At 31.1% G+C, this 21,271-nt stretch overlaps 1 protein-coding gene and 1 pseudogene across 2 annotated transcripts; one reads left to right on the forward strand and one right to left on the reverse strand.

Annotated features, from left to right (window-relative positions):
• The window catches only part of LOC149579631 (glutamate decarboxylase-like), a 116,435-nt pseudogene extending 104,779 nt beyond the window's left edge, over positions 1–11,656 (forward strand).
• A 335-nt stretch (positions 11,657–11,991) lies between these two features.
• On the reverse strand, positions 11,992–15,718 carry LOC149579632 (TMV resistance protein N-like). Of its 2 annotated transcripts, none has more exons than XM_089786198.1 (5): positions 15,033–15,683; positions 13,853–14,899; positions 13,249–13,311; positions 12,801–13,055; positions 11,992–12,693 (listed from the first exon to the last, which is right to left on the reverse strand). In XM_089786198.1, exons 2-5 carry the CDS (start codon positions 14,372–14,374, stop codon positions 12,142–12,144), a joined length of 1,392 nt encoding a protein of 463 aa, XP_089642324.1. In that variant the 5' UTR covers positions 14,375–14,899; positions 15,033–15,683; the 3' UTR covers positions 11,992–12,141. The 2 variants fall into 2 exon arrangements, with proteins under 2 accessions (XP_089642324.1, XP_089642325.1); XM_089786199.1 differs by having other exon boundaries at positions 12,191–12,693; positions 15,033–15,718.
• Positions 15,719–21,271: the final 5,553 nt, after the last annotated feature.

Here is a 21,271-nt window from a genome sequence, read left to right on the forward strand (position 1 = left end):
ACTTTGAGGAGGTTGACCTAAGGAAAATGATGAAAACCATCATTAATCCCCTACCTTTTCTGTTCATGACTTGGATAGAGCACATCAGATAGGACCTAAGCATAGATCTAGGTCTATGAGCCCTTAGAGGGATTGATAGAGATCCATTGTATCTACTCAAATGAAGGACCTTCAAAGGTCCAAGGTCAAGCCCTTTAATAGGCATGGTTTAGGTTATGTAGCCGAGCAGTGGCTTATTGCTCTTGATAGGGTTTATGCAATTCAAGACTTTGACACTAACGTCAAAGCTAGGTTTGTTATTACCAACCTAGAACTCTTTGGAGCCACTTGGTGGACTATCAAAGAGAAGAATCTAGGTGTGAACATGAACAATGTCACATGGGAGTTATTCTTAGAAAACTTTCGTGAGTAATTTCTACCAGAGGAATGGAAGCAGCATAGAGCAAATGAGTTCCACAACCTGAGACAGTTCACTATGACCATAGTAGAGTATAAGTGCAAGTTCTATGAGCACATGCCCTTTTTGGGAATTTGTTATAACCCAACATATTTGGCACAAAATTTTATTAGAGGATTGAATGACCATCTAGTTAGGAGTGTTAAGGTATTTGAACCCAAAACCCTCAAAGATGTGATACATCGAGCCATTCTTGTAGAGTAGAGTGTTAACCTAAGACATGCGAGTTTTATGGGATCACCTTTAGTATCATAGTCCAAGGGTAATCCGAGAGCAGGTGGTAGTAGGAAACCTCCTTCTGAAGGTAATCAACAGGAGGGAGGAACTTATCCTCCAACAGAAAGTGGTGGCAGTGGTTCCAATGTTAGGAGCTATCATAATGTTTATTACAATAAGTGAAATTAGTACACTCAGCCTGTGTAGAGTAACCAATCTTATGCTAGTGGGGGTAGCATTAAATAGTCTAGTGCACCTAGAGTATAGAGGAGTTTTGACAGAGAGTGTTTCTCATGCCGACAATGTGGACACAAGTCATCCCATTCCCCTCAAGGGAAATCACAATTCTTAGACCAGAGACCTGCAGCTTCAAAACCTACGATTGGAGACATTGGTAGGTCCTAGAGAGTGTTCTTAGTAGAGTCATATCCTCTTACATGGGAAACGGGTCCAACAAGGCCCGCACAGTGAGTTCTTTAGTGTTGCCATTCTTGTAGGCTCTCAGGAATAAGCCTAAGTCTAAGGGGGTGGATGTAGTGTTTGCCCCTAGTTTGCATTTTATTATTATTGCCAACCTCTTTTAGGTCAGTTTGTGCTTGATGATTAGTAACATTATCTTTCATTTTATCAGATATTGTTTCACATTCAATGGATTTTATAATGAGATTACTTGGTATTATTTACTTCATGTATGCATGATGATTATTACAGTGATTTTAGTTATTTGATGATGAGTAGATAGATGGATTATTATACTTGTTTTCTTATGGATACTTACCCCAGACTACATGTGTATGGTGTGTATGTATGTGTTTTTTATGTATAGTGTTTCTGATGTCGTTAAGGAATGGAGTCATAGTCACCTACTAGTCGAGATCTACATGATGCACCACTTCCTACCATTGCCTATTTAGCTTAGTATATATGTGTTTGTACATGCATGGATTTTATGTAGATTGTAGGTACCGGCTATCAACTTCTCTGAATTGCCAGGATGAGCGTACGCTATCACATTATTTCAATGGTAAGAGAGGGGAGATAAATTCTTAAGTCCAAATCCTAACCTTTAAACCCATATGTCCTAGAAAATTGGGACAAGTATTTGAGTTGTTTACCCTCTGAATGCATCGTATGACATAAATTTGTGATTATAACTCTTTATTTTGATCTTGTATGTGTTTTTCTATGATGGGTTTTTGTATTTCATCTTATAGGTCTTTGGTGATTTTTCTCCTAATTAAGTCAAATTAAATGATTTAATTAATTTGATTTAATTTAATGGAACTATTATGATATTTTCAATATTTAATTATATTAAATTAATTAAAAATTAATTAAATAAAAAGAATTAAATTTAAAGATAAAATTATAAGTTTAATTTTAGAACGTGATAATATTTATTTAATTTAATAACAATATATTTAGCAGTCAAGTTTTAAATAAATGCTAAAAATTATTATTACTTAAGTTAATAAATATTTTATCAATTAACACTTCAAAAATAAACTAAAGAATGGAAAATATATTAATTTATTATAGAGTTTTAAAATTGCATAAAGTATGCATGTGTTTAATATATAATAAATTAATTAAAAAGATAAAGCAAGTAAATTTAATAAAGATATTTTAATTGCATAAATGTACATGAAAATATAAAAGGAAGTTAATAAAGAGTTAAAAGTGGTGAGCAAGGAGTCCCCTCCAGTGATCACACAAATAGTGCCCAGAATTTAGGAGAGAACTCCTTATCAACATTTGAGGATTCATTTTCAAGGGACCAAACTTTTAAGAAGGATTGTGAATTTTGGAAAAGAAATTTTTGAAGAGAGAAGGTTTTGAGAGAATAAATTTCACTCACATATCATTTTGGTGTGTGTGATTTTAGAATCAAAATCTAGGTAGATTCTTATGTTTTGATTCACATAGTTAATTACATTATTTCCTTATCCCTATCTTCTTCATGACTGTGAATTGATTATCTGAATTGATTATGGTAAATTATATTACTTAAAAATCAAAAGGTATTATTTTAATAATTTAAATAAACAATTAACCTTAGATTATTTTAGAAAATTTACTTAAAATCAAATTAGGGTAATTATGCATTTTATTCAAATATAAGAGTGAGGTAAATAGTAAGGGTTAAATTGTAAATTATAGGTATTTGGAAACTTACATTGAACAAAAACTTTACTATTAACTCAACTATATGTTTTCAAAATCAAACCAAACTATGAAACTACTCTGTTATCTATATGTTGTCTATGTTTTGAGTTTGGGTTCACTAGAGTTTGATTAGTTATAGGACATCTACTAGAGGCTTGGGAGTCCTGTGTTTGTGATATTATAATGTTTTGGTCTTAATCTTTTAAAATCAACCATGGTAATGTGTTGGTATGCTCTATGATGAGTCTAATTTTATTGTTGGATTGTTTTCTAGTCACTTTTATAGGACTGGGTGTTTTGTATGATTTGTTCTTGATGATGTCATATTATGACATATTTGACTTAACCATTTTGAGTCCTCGATCAGTATTTTTGGAATAATTTCCAGTTGCTCAAAGAGAATTAATGTGTTATTGTGAATTATCATTTGATGTTTTCTAGTCACTTGTATAGGTCTGAAGTGATATACTATGATTTTTTGATTTGTACTTTTATGAGCCTCAGGTAGGTAATTTGTATGTTAAGTTTGGAAGTGGCTTGCAATGGAGGCCGGGGCCCAAAGTGGCTATCAGTGTAGTGCCTGCCCCTAGTTCGCATTTTGTTATCATTGCTGAACTCTTTTAGAGCTAGTTTTATGTTGTTGGTTAGTAGTATTGTTTTGAGATTATCAAATATTGTGCTATGGATTCAGTTGATATGTGATGAGATTACTTAGACTCTACATTTTATGTATGTATGATGATTATTTTTAGTATTCGCAATTATTGATGATGATTATTACATTGCTTTCAGTTATTAATGATGATTAATAAGATGATTTATTATCATATGTGTTTTCTTATGGATACTTACCCCATACTTGCATGTGTATGGTATGCGTGTTTGCTTTGCGTATTTTCTTTTGTATGGCATGTCTGATGTGGCTAAAGAAGGGAGTCGTAATCACCTGCTAGTCGGGATCTACTGGGTATCGACTTCTCTGAATTGTCAGGATGAGCGTACCCTATCACATTATCTCAATGATAAGAGAGGGGAGATAAATTCTCAAGTCCAAATCCCAACCCTTTAAGCCATTTATTCTAATTGAAAAATTAGGACAAGTATCTGAGTTGAGTACCCTCAGAATACGTTGGATAACGTAATTCGTAATATTAACCCTTGGTTTGATTTTGTATGTATTTTGGCTATGATGGGTTTTCATATTTTTACCTTGAGAGTCTTTGATGTATTTTCTATTAATTAAGCATAATTAAAAGATTTAATTAATGGTTTAATTAAATGCAAAATTAATATGGTATTTTATTATTTATTTTATTTAATTAATTGAAAAATTAATTAAATAAAATAATTAAATTGGAAGATACAAGTTATAATATTAAATTTGGAATGTAACAATATTTATTTTAATAATAATATATTTGGAGGTCATTTTTAAATAAATGACTAAATAATATTACTATTAAAGCTAATAAATATTTTGGCAATAAAGTTTTGGAAAATGAAGTTTAAAAGTGGAAAATATATTTTAAATTATTAAAAGATTCTAAATCTCATATGATTAAAATATAAATATATTAAGATTGAAAAGAGGAGATATTAAAGTTAGTGCATGAGACTTAATAAATTAATTTGGAAAGAGTAAAGTAAATTGGAGTTATAAGCTTGCATGAAAATTAACATATGTCAACAACACGGGGGTTAGTGCATCAATTAAGCACAAGGTGTCTACAATTCTATGACTAATCAAAAAAAAGAATTGGAAAAGACTCATGCTTAGTTGGTGACACCTTTCAGCGGTTTCAAGAAGCATTCCAAAGGTTTCTTGAGAGCTCTTGATATTCAAAGATTCATAAAAGCTTTTAAAAAAAGCTTGATGGAAGCTACAAGTTGAATAGAAGCTACAAGATTAATGGAAGCCATGAGCTACAAGTTAAGATAGAAGTTTCAAAGCTTACATGCATGGGAGAAGATTCATATGCTCATATATTTTCTATTTGCTTCTACGCTCCTTCTAGCACTTCTAATCACTTGGAGGATTCGATCGGCTTGAATTCTTAGAAGAATTGCGAATGATGGAGAAGGAAGGGATTTTCTATGGACTTCTAAAGCATGGCAAATTAGCATCAGTGTCCAGGTGCACTCGTGATATTCTCATATTTCTTTTGCACTCTTTCTCTTCCTGTCTTCATCATATCTGTTTTATGTGTCTGAATACTCTCTATGATTAAATCTACTATTTGAAATTGGAATCAATAGATTTTATTTGGTTGAGAAGAAAATAATAGAAATTTTTTTAATCCAATTAAGGAGAAATTAGATCTTAATTCGGGTTTGGGTTCGAATTTATATTGCAAATTAGATAGACAAGATTTGGAATTAAAATAGAAATTTTATAGTGAAAATTCGAATGATTAGATGTAATCTTTCTATCAATTATATTTTTAGATGCATATGAACAAACCCTTTTATGGTTAAATTTAGAGAATAATTATTTTAAGAGGAAATTCTTAATTCATCACAAATTGTCCTGTCGTTGCCTCTTGGATAGACTCGAATTCAGTCATTCATAACTTTTTATCAGGATCGAATTTATTCGATCGCTTCGGTCAAAATTGGCGCAACTTGGCTCTTTCCAACATATTTAAATTTCAGCCCGATCCAACAGTTCATTAGGGAGATATGGCCGTCGTACTGGGACTATTTTATTCAAGAACAGATGTCTCTTCATCTTCCATAACTAAGAGTTCTTTATGCTTAAACTTCACAAAAATAATATATCAAAGTAATATAATTAGATTTTAATAATTATTTAATTAGTCTAAAGACTAATAAGAATGTTCTAAATGAATTAATGAAGATTTTTAATAGAAAGTTGTGGATGGAGCTGATGGATAGAGATATTGAATTAATAGAGAATAGATGACTTTCAATATTAAATACTATTTAATATATATAGTTAAGAGGTGGTAATTTATAAAAGTGTTTAATGATGATTATTAAGAGACTCAAATTTTAATGATATTGGATTTAGATTTAAATAAGAATTATTATATTGACAAGGAGTCATAGTTACATCATAACATTGTTATAACATAGCTACGATTTGAATTATTGATATGCCTTAAAGGTTAGTTAAATAATAACTAATGGGGCTTATGGAAATATAGTTTGATGAGTTTATTATTTATTAATGTTTGTTGGGTCTAACAAACTATTAATAAATAATGGTTTAAATAGTTATCAACAAATCTGATTAGAGATAATCTAGTGGAGATTATTTAATGAATTAAAGATATTATTGCAATCTTCCCTTATTATAATCTTATTAATATGCATTAGTTTTATATGGTCTATTATCTAATCTAATTAAATTAAATTTAATTAAAATTAGTTAATAAGAAGTGTAATTAATTATTAGTCAATCTAAGTAAATGGATTAAAAGAAAAGAGATTTTAATATAGTTTATATAGTGGACTTTTTATAATGTATATTGAATACTATTAAACAATTTTAAAGTTGTTTAATGAAAATGATAATGTTAAGAATTTGAAAATTATTCATGTTAAAATCTACAATGAGTCTTATTGGTTTGATAGGGATCTTTTTTAAAACAACTTTTATATAGACAAAACATTATTAGAACAATCAGAAAATGGAGTCTAATGGTTGATTTTAATATTGATTAAATAATTGTAAGATGATAATTTATATTATGTTGATTTAAATTTAGAAACTCTAAATGATATTGGATTAAGATTGAATTATTATGTTATTGGTTAATACGTTTGAATACCTTAATGGTATTAAGAGTTAGCTAATGAAGTTCTATGTAAAAGTTCTCTAGATTGATTATTTATAGTTGTGATAAGTTTATTATTTATTAATGTTTTTTGGGTCTAACAAACTATTAATAAATAATAGTATAATAGTTTATAAGTTATCAACTAATACAAACAGAGTTACTCTAAAGGAGATTAGTTAATGATCGAAGTACTGTAAAAGATATTAATCAAATTGAATTAGTTAATAATTTGGAAGATTATCAGTTAACTGAATCAACGTACATAAGGAAAACTTATTTGAGATAATAATACTTGGTACTGAGGATTTATTATAACTTGTTAGTATTAAAATATAAATGAGAACATTGTTGCAGAGTGATGTATGTGATCATTAAAGATTTAATAATAAGATTCTCAATATAGCTTGTCATTAAATATTAACAAGTTATTATTATTGAATTATTAATATGGTCATTTGAGTATTGAATTATAGTTGACTTTCAACTTATAGAATTCTAGTTGGTTATTAGTCAACTGATGTTAATTAGAATGTTGCTATGGTTATACAATTATTAATTAAATCAATTAATGAGAGTTAATTAAATTTAATTAATAATTAAGTTATATAATAGAGATTTATTTGATATAATTCTTTTAACGAGATTGTAGATTATCTATATTGAAGTTGATAGGTCTTATTCTTATGACTTGAATTATGAGTTTAGATATTGTATGGTTGTCAACGATGGTGATGATTAAATTCAAAGACTCAAACTTTAGTAATACTTAATTAAGTTTCTAATTGAAAACTAATAAGATGTTAATAGGTCATGGATGGTGTACCTATGTTAATGAATTGAGATAATTAAAGTTATAATCTCTTATTCAAAGAATGATAATTGGTCCTCTTATAATATAACGAATAATGATCCTAGAAAAGTTGAAAGGTTAATTAATTAGAATGTGGATCATAGTTAAATAAAGAGAACAATTTAATTAAAGGCCAATAAGTAAATACTTATCCTTAAGTTATTCTTAGAATGTAATTCTTAATAATGGAAGGATAATGCTATCGGGGAACAAATGGGTTGACTTGTAGGTCAAATGATGAAACTTAAGACACTTGAAAATATACTTGCAAATAGAAAATTGGAAACCTCTACACTGATTCAACTATGTAAGATAGCAAAACCAAAACATGTGTTTGCATTGTGTATTCTATATGCTTCTTGTTTTGGGTTTTGGGTTGACTAGCGTTGACCAATCCTAGGTTGTGACTAGAGGCTCGGGGGTTATGAGATGTGTTGGCATGTTGATCTTATTTGGTCTCAATCTTTATAAGCCCAACCATGGTAATGTGATTGTAAGCTCTATGAAATGTTTGTATTTACTGATTGTTATTGTTCATCAGTCTTCATGTGTGAAGCTGAGATGTATGCATATGAGACACTTGAGCTAATCATTTTTGAGTCATCGATCAGTTATCCTTGGATTAATTTCTAGTCATCATGATGGGACTAAAGTGTTGATTTATTTCTTGATGATGTCATATTGTGACATGTTTGACTCAACCATTTTAGAGTCTTCGATCAGTATGATTTTGAGATATTCTTGGTTGCTTGTTGAGAACCAATGGATTGTGATAATATATTTTGGTTATTGAAAACCAATGGATACTTATGATTATCAGTGATGCCTTCAGTTGCCAATAGAGAACTGTTGTGATCATGATTTTCTATGGATGCTTTTCGGATGCTCGTGGAGATTTGATGATTCTTATCTTGGAGATTTGATGATTCTTATTATGGATATTTGATGCTTTTATCATGGATATTTGATGATTCTTTTTATGGATTTTTTTTACAGTCGCTTGTATAGGACTGTGGTGATTTATGATTCCATGAGCATTAGGGTAGGTAATCTACTTGTAGTGTCGGGAAGTGGCTTGCAATGGGGGTCGGGACCCTAAGTGGCTGCCAGGGTAACTCATTGTAAGTTTGGTTAATAAGTGATAACATTTACACACTAAATGGGGATTAAATGAACCTAAAAAGATAATTGTTTTGGTTCTCGCCCATGCCTTGAGTGCTTGTACAGGCTAGGATGGGAGTAGTGAGAACGCATGGTTGCGACCTTGCATTCCATAGTATGCCTCGTCAGTATGAGAGGATACTAGTGGCCGCATGAGATCTGTATGGACCCATGGAGTTTAGCTAATTGCCAGGGTAACTTGTACGAGATAAATGCGATGACACTTTCCCTCTTATAAAGTAGGTTTCCTACATGTCATTGTTGTGCCTCTGGGAAGTAGATGTCTGTTTTGTGATTGGAACCTTTGAGTTAGTATACTTTTAGGATTCCTAGACTTTAGAGATTTGTGCTATGTGATTTTGTCAGCCTGTTTGAGACTTGAGACTATCTCCTCAGCATGGTGGGAGTGGACCACTTAGGTTCCACGCGGTCTAGTGGTAGTAATTTTTTCACTCTTATCATTTGAGATCCGTCGGAGACACCGTGGCTGGAGCATTCTTGGTTGGTATTTATCTTCATTATGTTCTTGGAGCATTATGATAGATGATAAACCTTATGATGGATGTATTTACTGATATGTTCTTATATTGATGATTTGCATATGTTAGATGATGGTATCCTATGCTTTACTTTGCATATTAGTAGGATGTTTTAGGAGTGACATTCCTACTATGTTATAGCCAATAATCTCTTCGGTACTTTGGGATGTTATGCACGGAGGGATGGCTAGGATCCACGATGGTCTAATGATGCTATTAACGGTTGGGAGGAACCGTGCACTTAGTTTATTTTGTTTGATCTTTATGATAGATGTATATGTCTTTTATGATGATGTATCGTGTGATTATCTTTACTTTGATGTATCATAGATTGGAATAGAACGATGTACCTTATTTCACATATGTATATTCTTTTAAGCCTTCATACCATGTGACATGTATAGTGGATGATTGTGCATTTGGAAATGTAATGTGGGAACATTGGACTTATCATTATTATTCATGTGGATGTTGTACTAGATGGATTCATGTATGTTAGTTAATTTAGATGTGATACAATGTTAAAAGATCTTTAAAGAATGTAGCCTGTTATGTATATATGTTATATTTATTTTTATTTGAATTGTTGCTATTGCTTCCGCAAATGTTATGAATGGTTTTATCATTCATGTTTTTAAAAAAAAAAAAAAATTGCCTGGCAAACTTAGCAAAATTCTTTGGATCCCTTGGCGGGGCATTACAGTCAGGATAACCCATTGTAAGTAGTTTAATAAGTGATAACATTTCATTAAATGGTTTAAAATAAATTAATAAGATAGTGGTACCATAGAAGGTCACTAAGGGGCCAGAGGATTAAAAGACTAGCCAAGTAACCTTAGAGTTGATTCATTAGTATGCCTTGTTAGTACGAAAGGATACTAGTACTGCATAGGGTCACTAGGGGGCCCAAAGATTAAAAGACTAGTCGGGTTACCCTAGAGTTGGTTCATGTGATGACACTTGCCTATTATTAGTATAGATTTCCTAGGTGTCTGTGTTTTCCTCTAGGTCTAGATGATGATTTATCTTGGAACCTTTGAGTTAAATTGCTTTTAGGGTTTCCTAGAATTAGAGATTACTTTTAGTTTTTGGATTGATATCTTGTTTAGGACTTGAGACTATCTCCTCAACGTGATGAGAGTGAGCTTTTTTGGGTTGCCACATGGTTGGGTGGTAGTTCTTTTTACTCTTACCATTGAGACTCATCTATTGATGTTGTGGTTGGAGTTCCTTGTTTGGATTTCATTTCATTCTATCTTTGTGTATTATGATGGATGGTTATATCTTTTTGATGGATGATTTCACTTATTGTATTGTAATTTGTTTCATGGATCTGAAAGGGATGATGTAATCTACTTTTATAAATGTATATTCTTTTAGCCTTTCATACCCTGTGACATGTATAGTAGATGATTAAGCATTCTGAATTTTATCGCCAAGTGTCATTTGGAACAAATGTATATTATTTAAATGGACTTGGACTTTTAATTATTCTTTCATGTGGATGTGTTATTTATTAGACTCAGTATTAATTAAAATTTAAATGTGACTCAATGTCTTGGGATCCTTAAGGAATGTAATCTATTACGTTTTCTTATGTATGATTGTATGTTATTTCTTCTGCTACTTTATGCTTCATGTGTATGTTATTCTTTCTTTAAAAAAGAAAAGTTTGACAAACTTAATAAAACTTTAGTTTAATTCTTTTGGATCCCTTGGCGGGGCGTTACAACACTATTAAGTTTTGTGATGGATTATGTCAACATTTCTTTCAATGATTAGTAAATATTTCTTTATTACACATGTTTGTATAAAAAATTCTATATTGCTTCAATGTGCTCGAATTGTTTAGCAATAGAATGTATAACATTTCTTCAATTTATATAACATTAAATAATTATCTACATGATTGTAAAATATCTTTCTAAATTACTATTATTATTTTTCTCTATGCAAATTTTTAAAATTAATATATAAAACATATACTAAATCATAATAATATTAAATATTTATTAATTAAAAATTCGTAATATATTAACTATAAAAAATTATAATTTAAAAAATAATGACTTTCATTTTGCATCAGGAGTGCTACTAGCTTATTCATATTTTATATATAAGCTAGCTTATTAATCATTTAAAATTTGTAAAATAATTGTAATGTAATTTTAAAATTAATATTAAATAATAAATAAATATTTAATCTCTAGACGCTTCCATCATATGACCCCATTAAATTAAAAGCATTAGTTTTTCTTTTCGGCAAAAGAGAGTGCGAGAATCTAGTGACAAACAATGCAGGAGGGACACACCCATCCACATAGACATAGCGAGCGGCAGATTTATTGCACCATTTCTGTACCGCGAATTGGAATCGAATTTCCATTTACCATTGCTAAAGAGCATCAACGTAAGCAGCCACAAATACAGGCTTGTCTCCGCAGGAATTGGTCACAAGTATTGACATGTTTTTAGTGGAATAGTATTATGCATGTTTTGAGTTGGTTTCTATAATAGGCATTTGACCATATCTAGAGATCGCATGTCTATAAGTTGAAATCTTAACTTTAAGTAATTAAGTAGCATAGAAAAGCAACCAAAACAAATTGTCCAAATGGGACATATAGTAGTTTGGTCTCTACGACCGTGTTTGATATCACTATACCAATTCTATGGAACATATCTCCTACTCTACTTCGATAGAGTTGTCTTACAATTTTTTAATTCAATTGTGTAAAAAAAATTTGTGTCTTCTCTCTCCTTACCGGTTTCCTCGCTTTCTCTAATTAGGTCTTGGTCTACATTAAACTTTCAAGGATATTGTATTCACAGTTTTGGCAGGTAATTAGTATTGGATTACATTGTTTGTGTTTAAACTTGGTATAATATGAAAATCATTTGGCTGTAGTTGAAGGTTGGCATGTCTACATGCAACACTCCAAAATGATCCTACACAACAGAATTCAAATACCTAATTTCACCTAATTTCTGGTTATAATTTCTGAATACGTTATAATTTGTATTATTCTCTTTGTATAATTTGGTTATAATTTCTGAATACGCCTGATTTGTGATATTTTCAGGCAGCTCCTCTAATTGTCTGCAGCCAGAAAGACTCGAATACTCCAGCTTTCTAATGTTCTGAAAATCTTCTGACCCAAGCATCAGCTTTTCACACCTTTCAAAATTGAGATATTTCAAGTTAATCAAGTTCTTGAAAGAAAGAGGCACTCTCCTTAAGCTGCTGCACTGGGACAAGTCTAGATGCTGCAGATTTGTCAAATCACCGAACCTACTCGGGAGTGCTGATAACATAAAACAATGATATAATTCGAGGTGCTCTAGTAATTGCAAACGACAAAACTCTTCTGGCAGACTATTTAAATTCCGGCTCCCTTTTATTACTATCTTTCTCAACTCCTTCAGACATCCTATGGAGCTTGGGAATCTTCGGAAGTCGTAGCAACGATCAATGATCAACTCTCTCAACTTCACGGGAGCCTGCACCACATTTCCAATATGAGGGGTATACAGCATTCTACAATTAATTGTAATAAAAGGAACTTGGAAATATAAATTTAATAGAGCAAAAATTAAGCAATACTCACAACGTTCTCAGCCTCCCATAGCTCTTCCAAGAGATTAGTCCAAATTACTGATTGAGATAGTTGTAAAACTCTCAAATTTCTCAAAGAAAGTTGTGTTGGAAGATTTCTCTGTCGAATACCACACCAGCGAAGCCAGAGTAACTCTCTTGATGCCTCACCGATTGCTTGATTAAAATAATTTCCTTCAGTCGTTAAAAGTTTTAGCCCAACTAAAGAATGTTTGGGAAATGAATTTCCACCACTTAAGTACTCGTCCTGCCATCGGCAACTAAAATTCTTAGCAAACTCACTGATTAATATACAGTTTTCTTACAATAATAGGAAGGACACAAGTGTTGAGTACCAAAACTATGAAATTTAGGAAAAGCCTATTAAATACAGAAAACATTGTACAGATAATTAGAATTAGTGTATATATGTAGAGAAATAGTGAGCATAACATACATACATATGACAACCGCTCCTCTCTTGTAATTGGGGCAAGCTTAATTCCTTGAATGTTGCTTATTTTCTGAAAATTAAAATAAGAAGTTCAGACTCTTATATACATAAAAACAAATTCATTAGCTACTCAAATAGATAGAATAATGAGTTATCAAAAGATAATGCAGGGTTTTGGAAAGGATTTAGGTTCCTTGGAAAAATAAAGATTAATCATTTATCACAATAAGATAGCAAAGACCAGTCATGAGGACTATTGAATACACAACAAAAATTAATATAAATTATACATCTTTACAAATTATCAACAGAATGATAGTTTGAAGTGTAAATAGATTTTTTTTTAAATCAATAGGATAGCAAAATGGACAAACAAGACTAGTCTTTCAAAGAATTGTTTAACAGATAAAATCAACAAAAGGTGTTTCTTTTCCATTGTTAGTTCTAAACTAAAAGAAAATATTAAAATTCACCTTTGTTATGCTATAATCAATAATTTGTTGGGATAGCCAAATTCAGGGGGTTGAATGTTGATTGCAACATCCTTTCCCAAACCTCTTAAGCACTCATGCATTCTTATCCAATAAACTAAAAGAAAATATTAAACTCACTTTAGAATCAATAATTTGTTGGGATGACCAAATTCGGAAAGATGAATGTTGATTTGCAATTTCCCATCCTAAGTCTCTTGAGTGGTCATGCATCCTTATGCAATTATTATCATCAATATCAATCAAACACTTATTTAAAAGTCTTTCCCAAGTGTATAGACCACTCCACCCTAATCCATCCCAGAATTCGATTGCCAGACTTTTCTCTTCGCCAATAAAGAAACACACTGTATCAAGAAATGCCTCTTTTTCTTCATCGTCAAGAGCATCATAACTTACTTTGAGTTTCTCTCTGATATTTTTGTGCAAATTTCTTGAAATCTTATGAAAAAAAGATTCCCAATATTCTTTGCTGGACTTGCCATATAGTTGCCCTCCAAATACCTTGAGAGATAGGGGCAATCCTTGACAGGCATCTACAAACTTTTTAACAAGCTTCTCAAATCCATGGATGGGAGTAGGATGTAAGAATGCATGCCAACAAAAAAGTTGTTCTCCATAAAATTGATCAAGTGCTTTCATTTTATATATATACCCCAGGATGTAAGAACTTCATATTCTCGTGTTGTGACAATGATAAGACTACCCCTTACAAGATTGTCTTTTGCAGGTACAAGTGCATCCAGTTGATCCACATCATCCATCACAATGCAGACCATAAAAGATCTCAAATACCTCGCAAGAATAGCCTTACCTTGCTCTATATTATCAATTGGTTCATTCACACCAAAGCTTTTGAGGAGTTGACTCTGCTTGTTCTGCAATGCACCTTTCATTTCTCTAATATCAAAAATAAAGTAAGACCTCTCCGTGGAAGAGGATCTTCTGTTGTATAGTTCTTTGGCAAAAGTGGTCTTGCCCGAACCACCCATGGCCCAAATACCCACAATTTGTACACCCCGATCAGTGTGAGTAAGTTGGAGTGTATTTTCAAAGTCTTCCACTGTTTCCTTTAGACCCACTGAATGTTTTGCAACTATTAAGGGAACATTGCTTATTTCTTTTAGCACAATATTCACTATATTCTTGAACAGCCTCATCTCATCACTGAACAGCAAGGAAAAAACATTCAAAAAAATCAAACTTTGCACAGATCTCTATGCCAAAGTTAAATATCACAGTCAAAAAAACCAAAATCCATATTTCTTAAAAACAGGGAGGCCAAAAATGTGCTACTTACTCGTTATTTTCAATAATTTGGCCACTATATAATGAGACGTCGGAGAGTGCCCTTTTCCATTGGTGAAGCTTTTCTGGCTTATATCTACACCTCTTTTCATGATTGTTAAAGGCAGCCGCGTACTTTCCCTTCCCCTGAGCTATATATCTGAGATCAGAAGGCTCTACATGGTAGAAAATGGGAATAATTTTGGCGCCACTTTTAAGCATCAATGAGAGCTCTTCTAAGCACCAAGCCGATTCTGCATACCTCTCTGAGAAAATTGCTACATGCAGAGTGGCGCCGCGGATTGCTGCTTCTATAGTTGCAGGCCAGAAATCGCCATATTCCAGTTCCTCTGAATCCAAAAGTGCTGGGACTTTCATGCTCTCAAGAATATCATATATTCTGCTGGCTATTGTTTTTTTAACATCAGGTCCGCGATGATTAATGAAAACATCAAAAGAGGGCTTTTGGATGGGTGTTGGGGGTGTACATGAATATGGTGCGATTTCCTGGACAGCACCCATGGAATTCACACCTTCATTCTCTGGTAGACGGCCAGTTGCCATGGAATTCAATAAGAGGGAAGAAACCCAATCCAAGTTGCCACAAGATGATGGAAGGGTACAAGGATGCAGGGGTTTCGAGCGAGGGCAAAAACAGAGTTGTGGGTAAGAGAAGGGGAAACAAGGAATTAAATAAAGAAGATATCGAATTAGTAAAGGGAGTGCTTGGTGGAATCTTCTGAAATGTGGACCAATGTGGAAAGTTAGGTTCATACTTGTGCACTAAGTGGTCTTTTCTTGGTGTATTGGCGTGACATCATGATGTTTTTTTGTTGAGGTGTCACAAATGTTCCAACAAAGTGAAAGTGAGTGTTGTGCACTAAATCCTATCCTATTGCATTGGTGTACTAATGTAACATCACTTAATTTATGCATTGTACATTTCTCATATTAATGATCAATACTTACAATTTTAAAGTCACAAGTACTTATAATATTTAACACATTGAGTATTAAATCAATAAATATTACAATAACTACTAGAACATGTTCAATTATTAGATCCTTCCTCTTAAAAAGCTCATTTAAGTTCACTTGAAATGATGCTAGTTTCTTGAACAAAATCTACTTAATAATAAGAATCCAACATAAGCTTCTTATATATAAAAACTTAAAATATATTACTACTTAATAATAAGAATCCAACATAAGCTTCTTGTATATATAAAAACTTAAAATATATTACTCCAAAATTTCTTTTAAATAAGCAATCTGAATAGATGATAAAGTAACAAAAAGGTATATGCCAAAAAATAACACCACATTCCCAATTAAATCATAACGTCTCAATGATTGGTAAACATTAAATCACATAAGTATTCATCTACAAGAATTTTTAAATTATTGACTACATTATATAAATTTATAGTTAAATGATTTAGTAATATAATCTGCAATTCTGTAGAATCAAAATACGTTTGACCTATAAACCTGCTTAATATATAATCTCATCCATCAGCGGCAGAGCGGCACATTGAATTTGAAAAGGTGCAAGGGGTGTTAGAATTTGAGTGTTAAATTCCGTATGGCGCTGAGATATAATACACAAATATATATGAAATTTAAAATATCTAAATTTTTTCCTTATCTTAAATATAAAAGTTTACCATTATAATTAGATTTACCTTATAATATGATAGAGTTATTTAAATATAATAAGGAATAAATCATAAAATTCAAATTTTGATGTGTATGCAATTTTATTTATTTTTATAATAATTATATATTTAAAAAAATTGTGCTCATTTTCAATGAATTTAGTTCTATTTATTTATGCTCCTTAGAATGAATTTGTTACATACTTTAATTTTAAGTAAATATATATGAGATATAAAATATGTAACTAATTTTTTAATATTATTAATATTATATTTTGAGTAATTTTAAATGTAATGTTTCTGTTTTCGCTGGCATTGTTTTGCGTGCTAGATCAGTCTATCATGGACTCTTGTAGACGAGTGGTTGTGATGAGAGAGTCATTCTGGTGTTTATTTGGGGATTGGATGCTTTATTATGCTCTTAGAGATATTATTTATATTTTATCATTACTTCTTATATTAGGCCTACATGTTATAATTCTAAGTTGAGTTGCACTTTTTATTTTATAAAGTTATTTTATTATAAAAGTGCATTATAATGGAATTTTATAATAGATGTTTCTAGAAGTTCTTAATAACTTCTTAGAAAAAAGATCATTCTAGAAGTCCTTAGTAACTTCTTAGAAAAGTAAATAAATAGAGGGCCTGACCTCTCATTTGGAGGGACGGAAATTGATGATTCTACTACCATTCTCTTTGAGCATTTGTGGCACCATCCAGTCTGCAAATATTCAGCATAATCCTTGAGAATGATACCTCTCAAGAGATTGCATAACTAAGGAAGTGAAAGACCTTCTGAAGAATTGCACTTTGGAAGTGGTATTCAGCTATTTCAAGTTGAGTTTAATTTGTATACTTAGACTACCTGAGGGTTTGAGTTTTCGGAAGTAGATCTGAAAAAGCAGTCCAAAAAAAAAATCTAAAAAATCAGTCCGAAAAAGAAATCTGAAAAAGTAGTCCGAAAAAGCAAATCCAAAAAAAGCAGACCGAAAAAGCAGATCTGAAAAAAGCAGTTCGAAAAAGCAAAGTGAAAAAGCAGATTCGAAAAAAGCAAGTGAAAAAGAAGAACAGAAAAAAGAAAAGCAGAAAGACAACATTGGAAAAAATTATTACAGCCATCTACAATCAGGTTCCTTTGGATATTACATGCATTGTTCTTATCACTTAGATACATATTAGGAGGTAAGGTTGTAGGTGAAAGTTGTAACAAATTTAAGCATTATTCATGTAGATGTAAGCTAAGAGTCTTGGCCATTTCATACTAGCATTATAGTTGACATTTTATGTGCAATAAAGGAGACATGAGTTGCTGGTCTGATATAGTGTAATTGAATATGTATTTATCATTCATGATCAGCTTATTAGTTTGCATGCCAATTGTTTGACAAAATGTCAATTGGTTGTAGGTTCTCTTTTTTGACATAAATAATGTTATAATTTTGCATCCCAAGTGTTTGTCAAAATTACTAGTTGTTGTAGCTGCATATTGCAAGTAGTTTTAGTCACATATATGCATTGAATATTGTCAAAATAAGTTGAACATTCATGTTGGGTCATTGTTTAGTCAATTCAAAGTCTTCTTGCAACCATTCTTATTGATGCTAAGTGAAAGAAAGAGCCATAAAAGAAAATTGAAATTTTATATCAGACATATGACCCTTGTATGCAAAGTGTTTCCTTGAACCTTTATCAACATTTTGGGATCAAATTTGAGTAGGGTCATTACATTAAATATAATCTTTTAATATTTAATATCAATTATTTAAATGCAACATGGAATAAATCATATAATTAAAATCTTAGGAATGTTAATTTATTTATTTTCATAATAATTATATATTTAAAAAAATTATGCTTTCAAATTTGATTTTCCTTAAAATAGATTTGTTACACTTTTCAATCGACATATTTTTAACAACCGATTTTCTATATAAATTCATTAAAGACAATTGTATTTAAGAGTTTTATGATGATTTTTCCAAAATAATTTTCATAAATTATTTAACATGCCACAACCTATCGGCTCATCATTGCTACCATTTTGAATACTTGATGCATAATAATATTAAAATACAATCTATTTTAAAATTCTATATGATTAGAAAACTTAAAGTGAATCAAGAAAAAATGTCTCATTTCTTATTCTTTAATTTGAGCACCATCAATTTTAAAACTTTATACAATAAATGAAAGACTTTCAATTAATAAGTAAAAAACATCTCATTTCTCTTCTTTTCTTTTAGCTCAATCAATTTTAAAGCATCACATAGTAAACAAAAGACTTCTAATGCAACAATAAAAAATGTCTTCTTTCATGTTCTTTTATTTAAGCAACTTCCAAGAATTCAATGAGCAGCATAGCGGTCTCTTTTTGTGAAAAATAATATACATGTAACTACTTTCATCTCCACCCCAATAGACTATTACATAATCCCAAAGAAGTTAGAACTTATTATACATAAGATTATATATTATTCTAGATCTTTTTTTCATTTAATATACATTAAATATTTATAAAATTAAGGTTATCATTATACCTTTAATGTAAACCTATTTATATTGACAAGTTTTAAGAACTTCTAATACAAATTTCTCTAAAACATATCATCTATATTAATATCTTAAGAAAATGTAGCAAACCTAATGATAATAATGTAGCATTCTTAATATCTAATATATCTTGAGTTTTTTTTAGTTTTTTTAAAATTATTTGAGTAAATAGATTCTATAAGAGTTCATCAATTGAACAATGAGTTGATAAAATTGATTTGATTAAATGCTAACACGATTCCATAATTTCCTATCAAAGTTCTAATGACTTAATTTAAAGGCTAGAGATTGATAGATTATACCATTTTTGTTCAAAATCAGAAATTGTTACTTTAGCTTCCTATTTATCAAGCATTCATTACATAAAATTTTCAAATTCTTACAATTTATAATAAATTTTCAAATCCATGGATAGGAAAGGGATGCAAGAATGCATGCCAAAAAAAAGTTGTTCTCCATAAAATGGATCAAATTCTTTCATTTTATATCTAGAGTATATACCCCAGCATGTAAGAACTTCATATTCTCATGTTGTGACAATGATAATTCTACCCCTTACAAGATTGTCTTTTTCACGCACAAGTGTATCTAGTTGATCCGCATCATCCATCACAATGCACACCCTAAAAGATCTCAAAATGCCTCGCAAGAATAGCCTTACCTTTCTCTATATTATCACTTGGTTCATTCACACCAAAGCTTTTGAGGAGTTGACTCTGCTTGTTCTGCAATGCACCTTTCGCTTCTTTAATATCAAAAATAAAGGAAGACCTCTCCACAGAGGAGGATCTTCTATTTTATAGTTCTTTAGAAAGAGGGGTCTTGGCCAAACCACCCATGGCCCAAATACCCACAATTGGTACACCTTGATCAGTTTGAGTAAGTTGGAGTGTATTCTCAAAGTCCTCCACTATTTCCTATAGACCTACTAAATGTTTTGCAACTATAAAGGACATGTTTCTTATTTATTTTAGCACAATATTTATAGTATTCTTAAACAACCTCATCTCATCACGGAACAACAAGGAAAAACATTCAAAAAAATTAAACTTTGCACAAATGTCTATGCCAAAGTTAAATTTCACAGTAAAAAAATAAATCATATTTCTTAAAGATGGGAAGGCCAAATGTGATGTGTGGTACTTACTCATTATTTTCAATAATTTGGCTGCTATATAATGAGATGTTAGATAGTGCCCTTTTCCATTAGTAAATCTTTTCTGGCTTATATCTGCACTTCATTTCATGGTTGTTAAAGGTAGTCATGTACTTTCCTTTCCCTTGAGGTATATATCTGAGATCATATGGCTCTACATAGTAGAATATGGGAACAATTTTAGTGCCAATTTTGACCATTAATGATAACTCTTCTAAATAGCAAGTCAATTCTACATACCTCTCCAACCGATCCTATAGCATTCCATGCACGAAGGAGTGGATCTTGCATACAAAATAGTGAATAAGGGTCTCAAGCTAGACATAGATGCTATTGAATTAATTTGAAGAAAAAATGAAGACTATTCAGGTAGGAAAGACCAACACCTGCAAGTATGGAGTTGTATTGATATAAGAGAGGCCCAGTAAATTGAACAACAAGACCAAGCTAATAAATAAGAAGAAAATAATGATACCAATAAAATAATGAAGGTAATGATGGTTATGATTCGAATGAAGGTGAGATAAATAAAAATACAACAAATAATTATGCTATTAGTACAAGTTCTAGGCCATAAGTTTAAGGACCTCTGAGTGAGGGAATTAAGGAGAAAGTCAACCAATCTTAACCCGAGGAAAAAAAATACAAGGTGGATAGGAGAAATAAGTAGTGAATCCAATTGAGGAACAATGTCAAATGTTACATGAATGTAAAATGTTCAACTAGTAGATATGAAGAAGAAGAAAGAGCAAGAGATGAAGAAAGAGAATGAGCCAACATAGACAAATAAGGAGAAAAAGGCTCCACTACCACCTAAGGTATCATTGAGCACTAACTCTACAAAGTCTAAGGAAAATAAGAAGAAGAAGAAGACAAATCTAATGGATT

This window comes from Cupressus sempervirens, chromosome 1 (assembly GCF_028749045.1).
Source record: "Cupressus sempervirens isolate cs-2001-9-10 chromosome 1, ASM2874904v1, whole genome shotgun sequence".
NCBI classification, from domain to species: domain Eukaryota; kingdom Viridiplantae; phylum Streptophyta; class Pinopsida; order Cupressales; family Cupressaceae; genus Cupressus; species Cupressus sempervirens.

What these genes read in the sequence shown, in the direction of transcription:
- LOC149579632 (XM_089786198.1), bottom strand. Translation starts at nt 14,374, where the DNA reads ATGAAAGCACTTGATCAATTTTATGGAGAACAACTTTTTTGTTGGCAT. An exon ending in AACAAATTATTGATTCTAAA is followed by an intron (nt 13,312 to 13,852) that starts GTGAGTTTAATA and finishes TTTAATTTTCAG; the next exon opens with AAAATAAGCAACATTCAAGG. An exon ending in TATGGGAGGCTGAGAACGTT is followed by an intron (nt 12,694 to 12,800) that starts GTGAGTATTGCT and finishes AATGTGGTGCAG; the next exon opens with GCTCCCGTGAAGTTGAGAGA.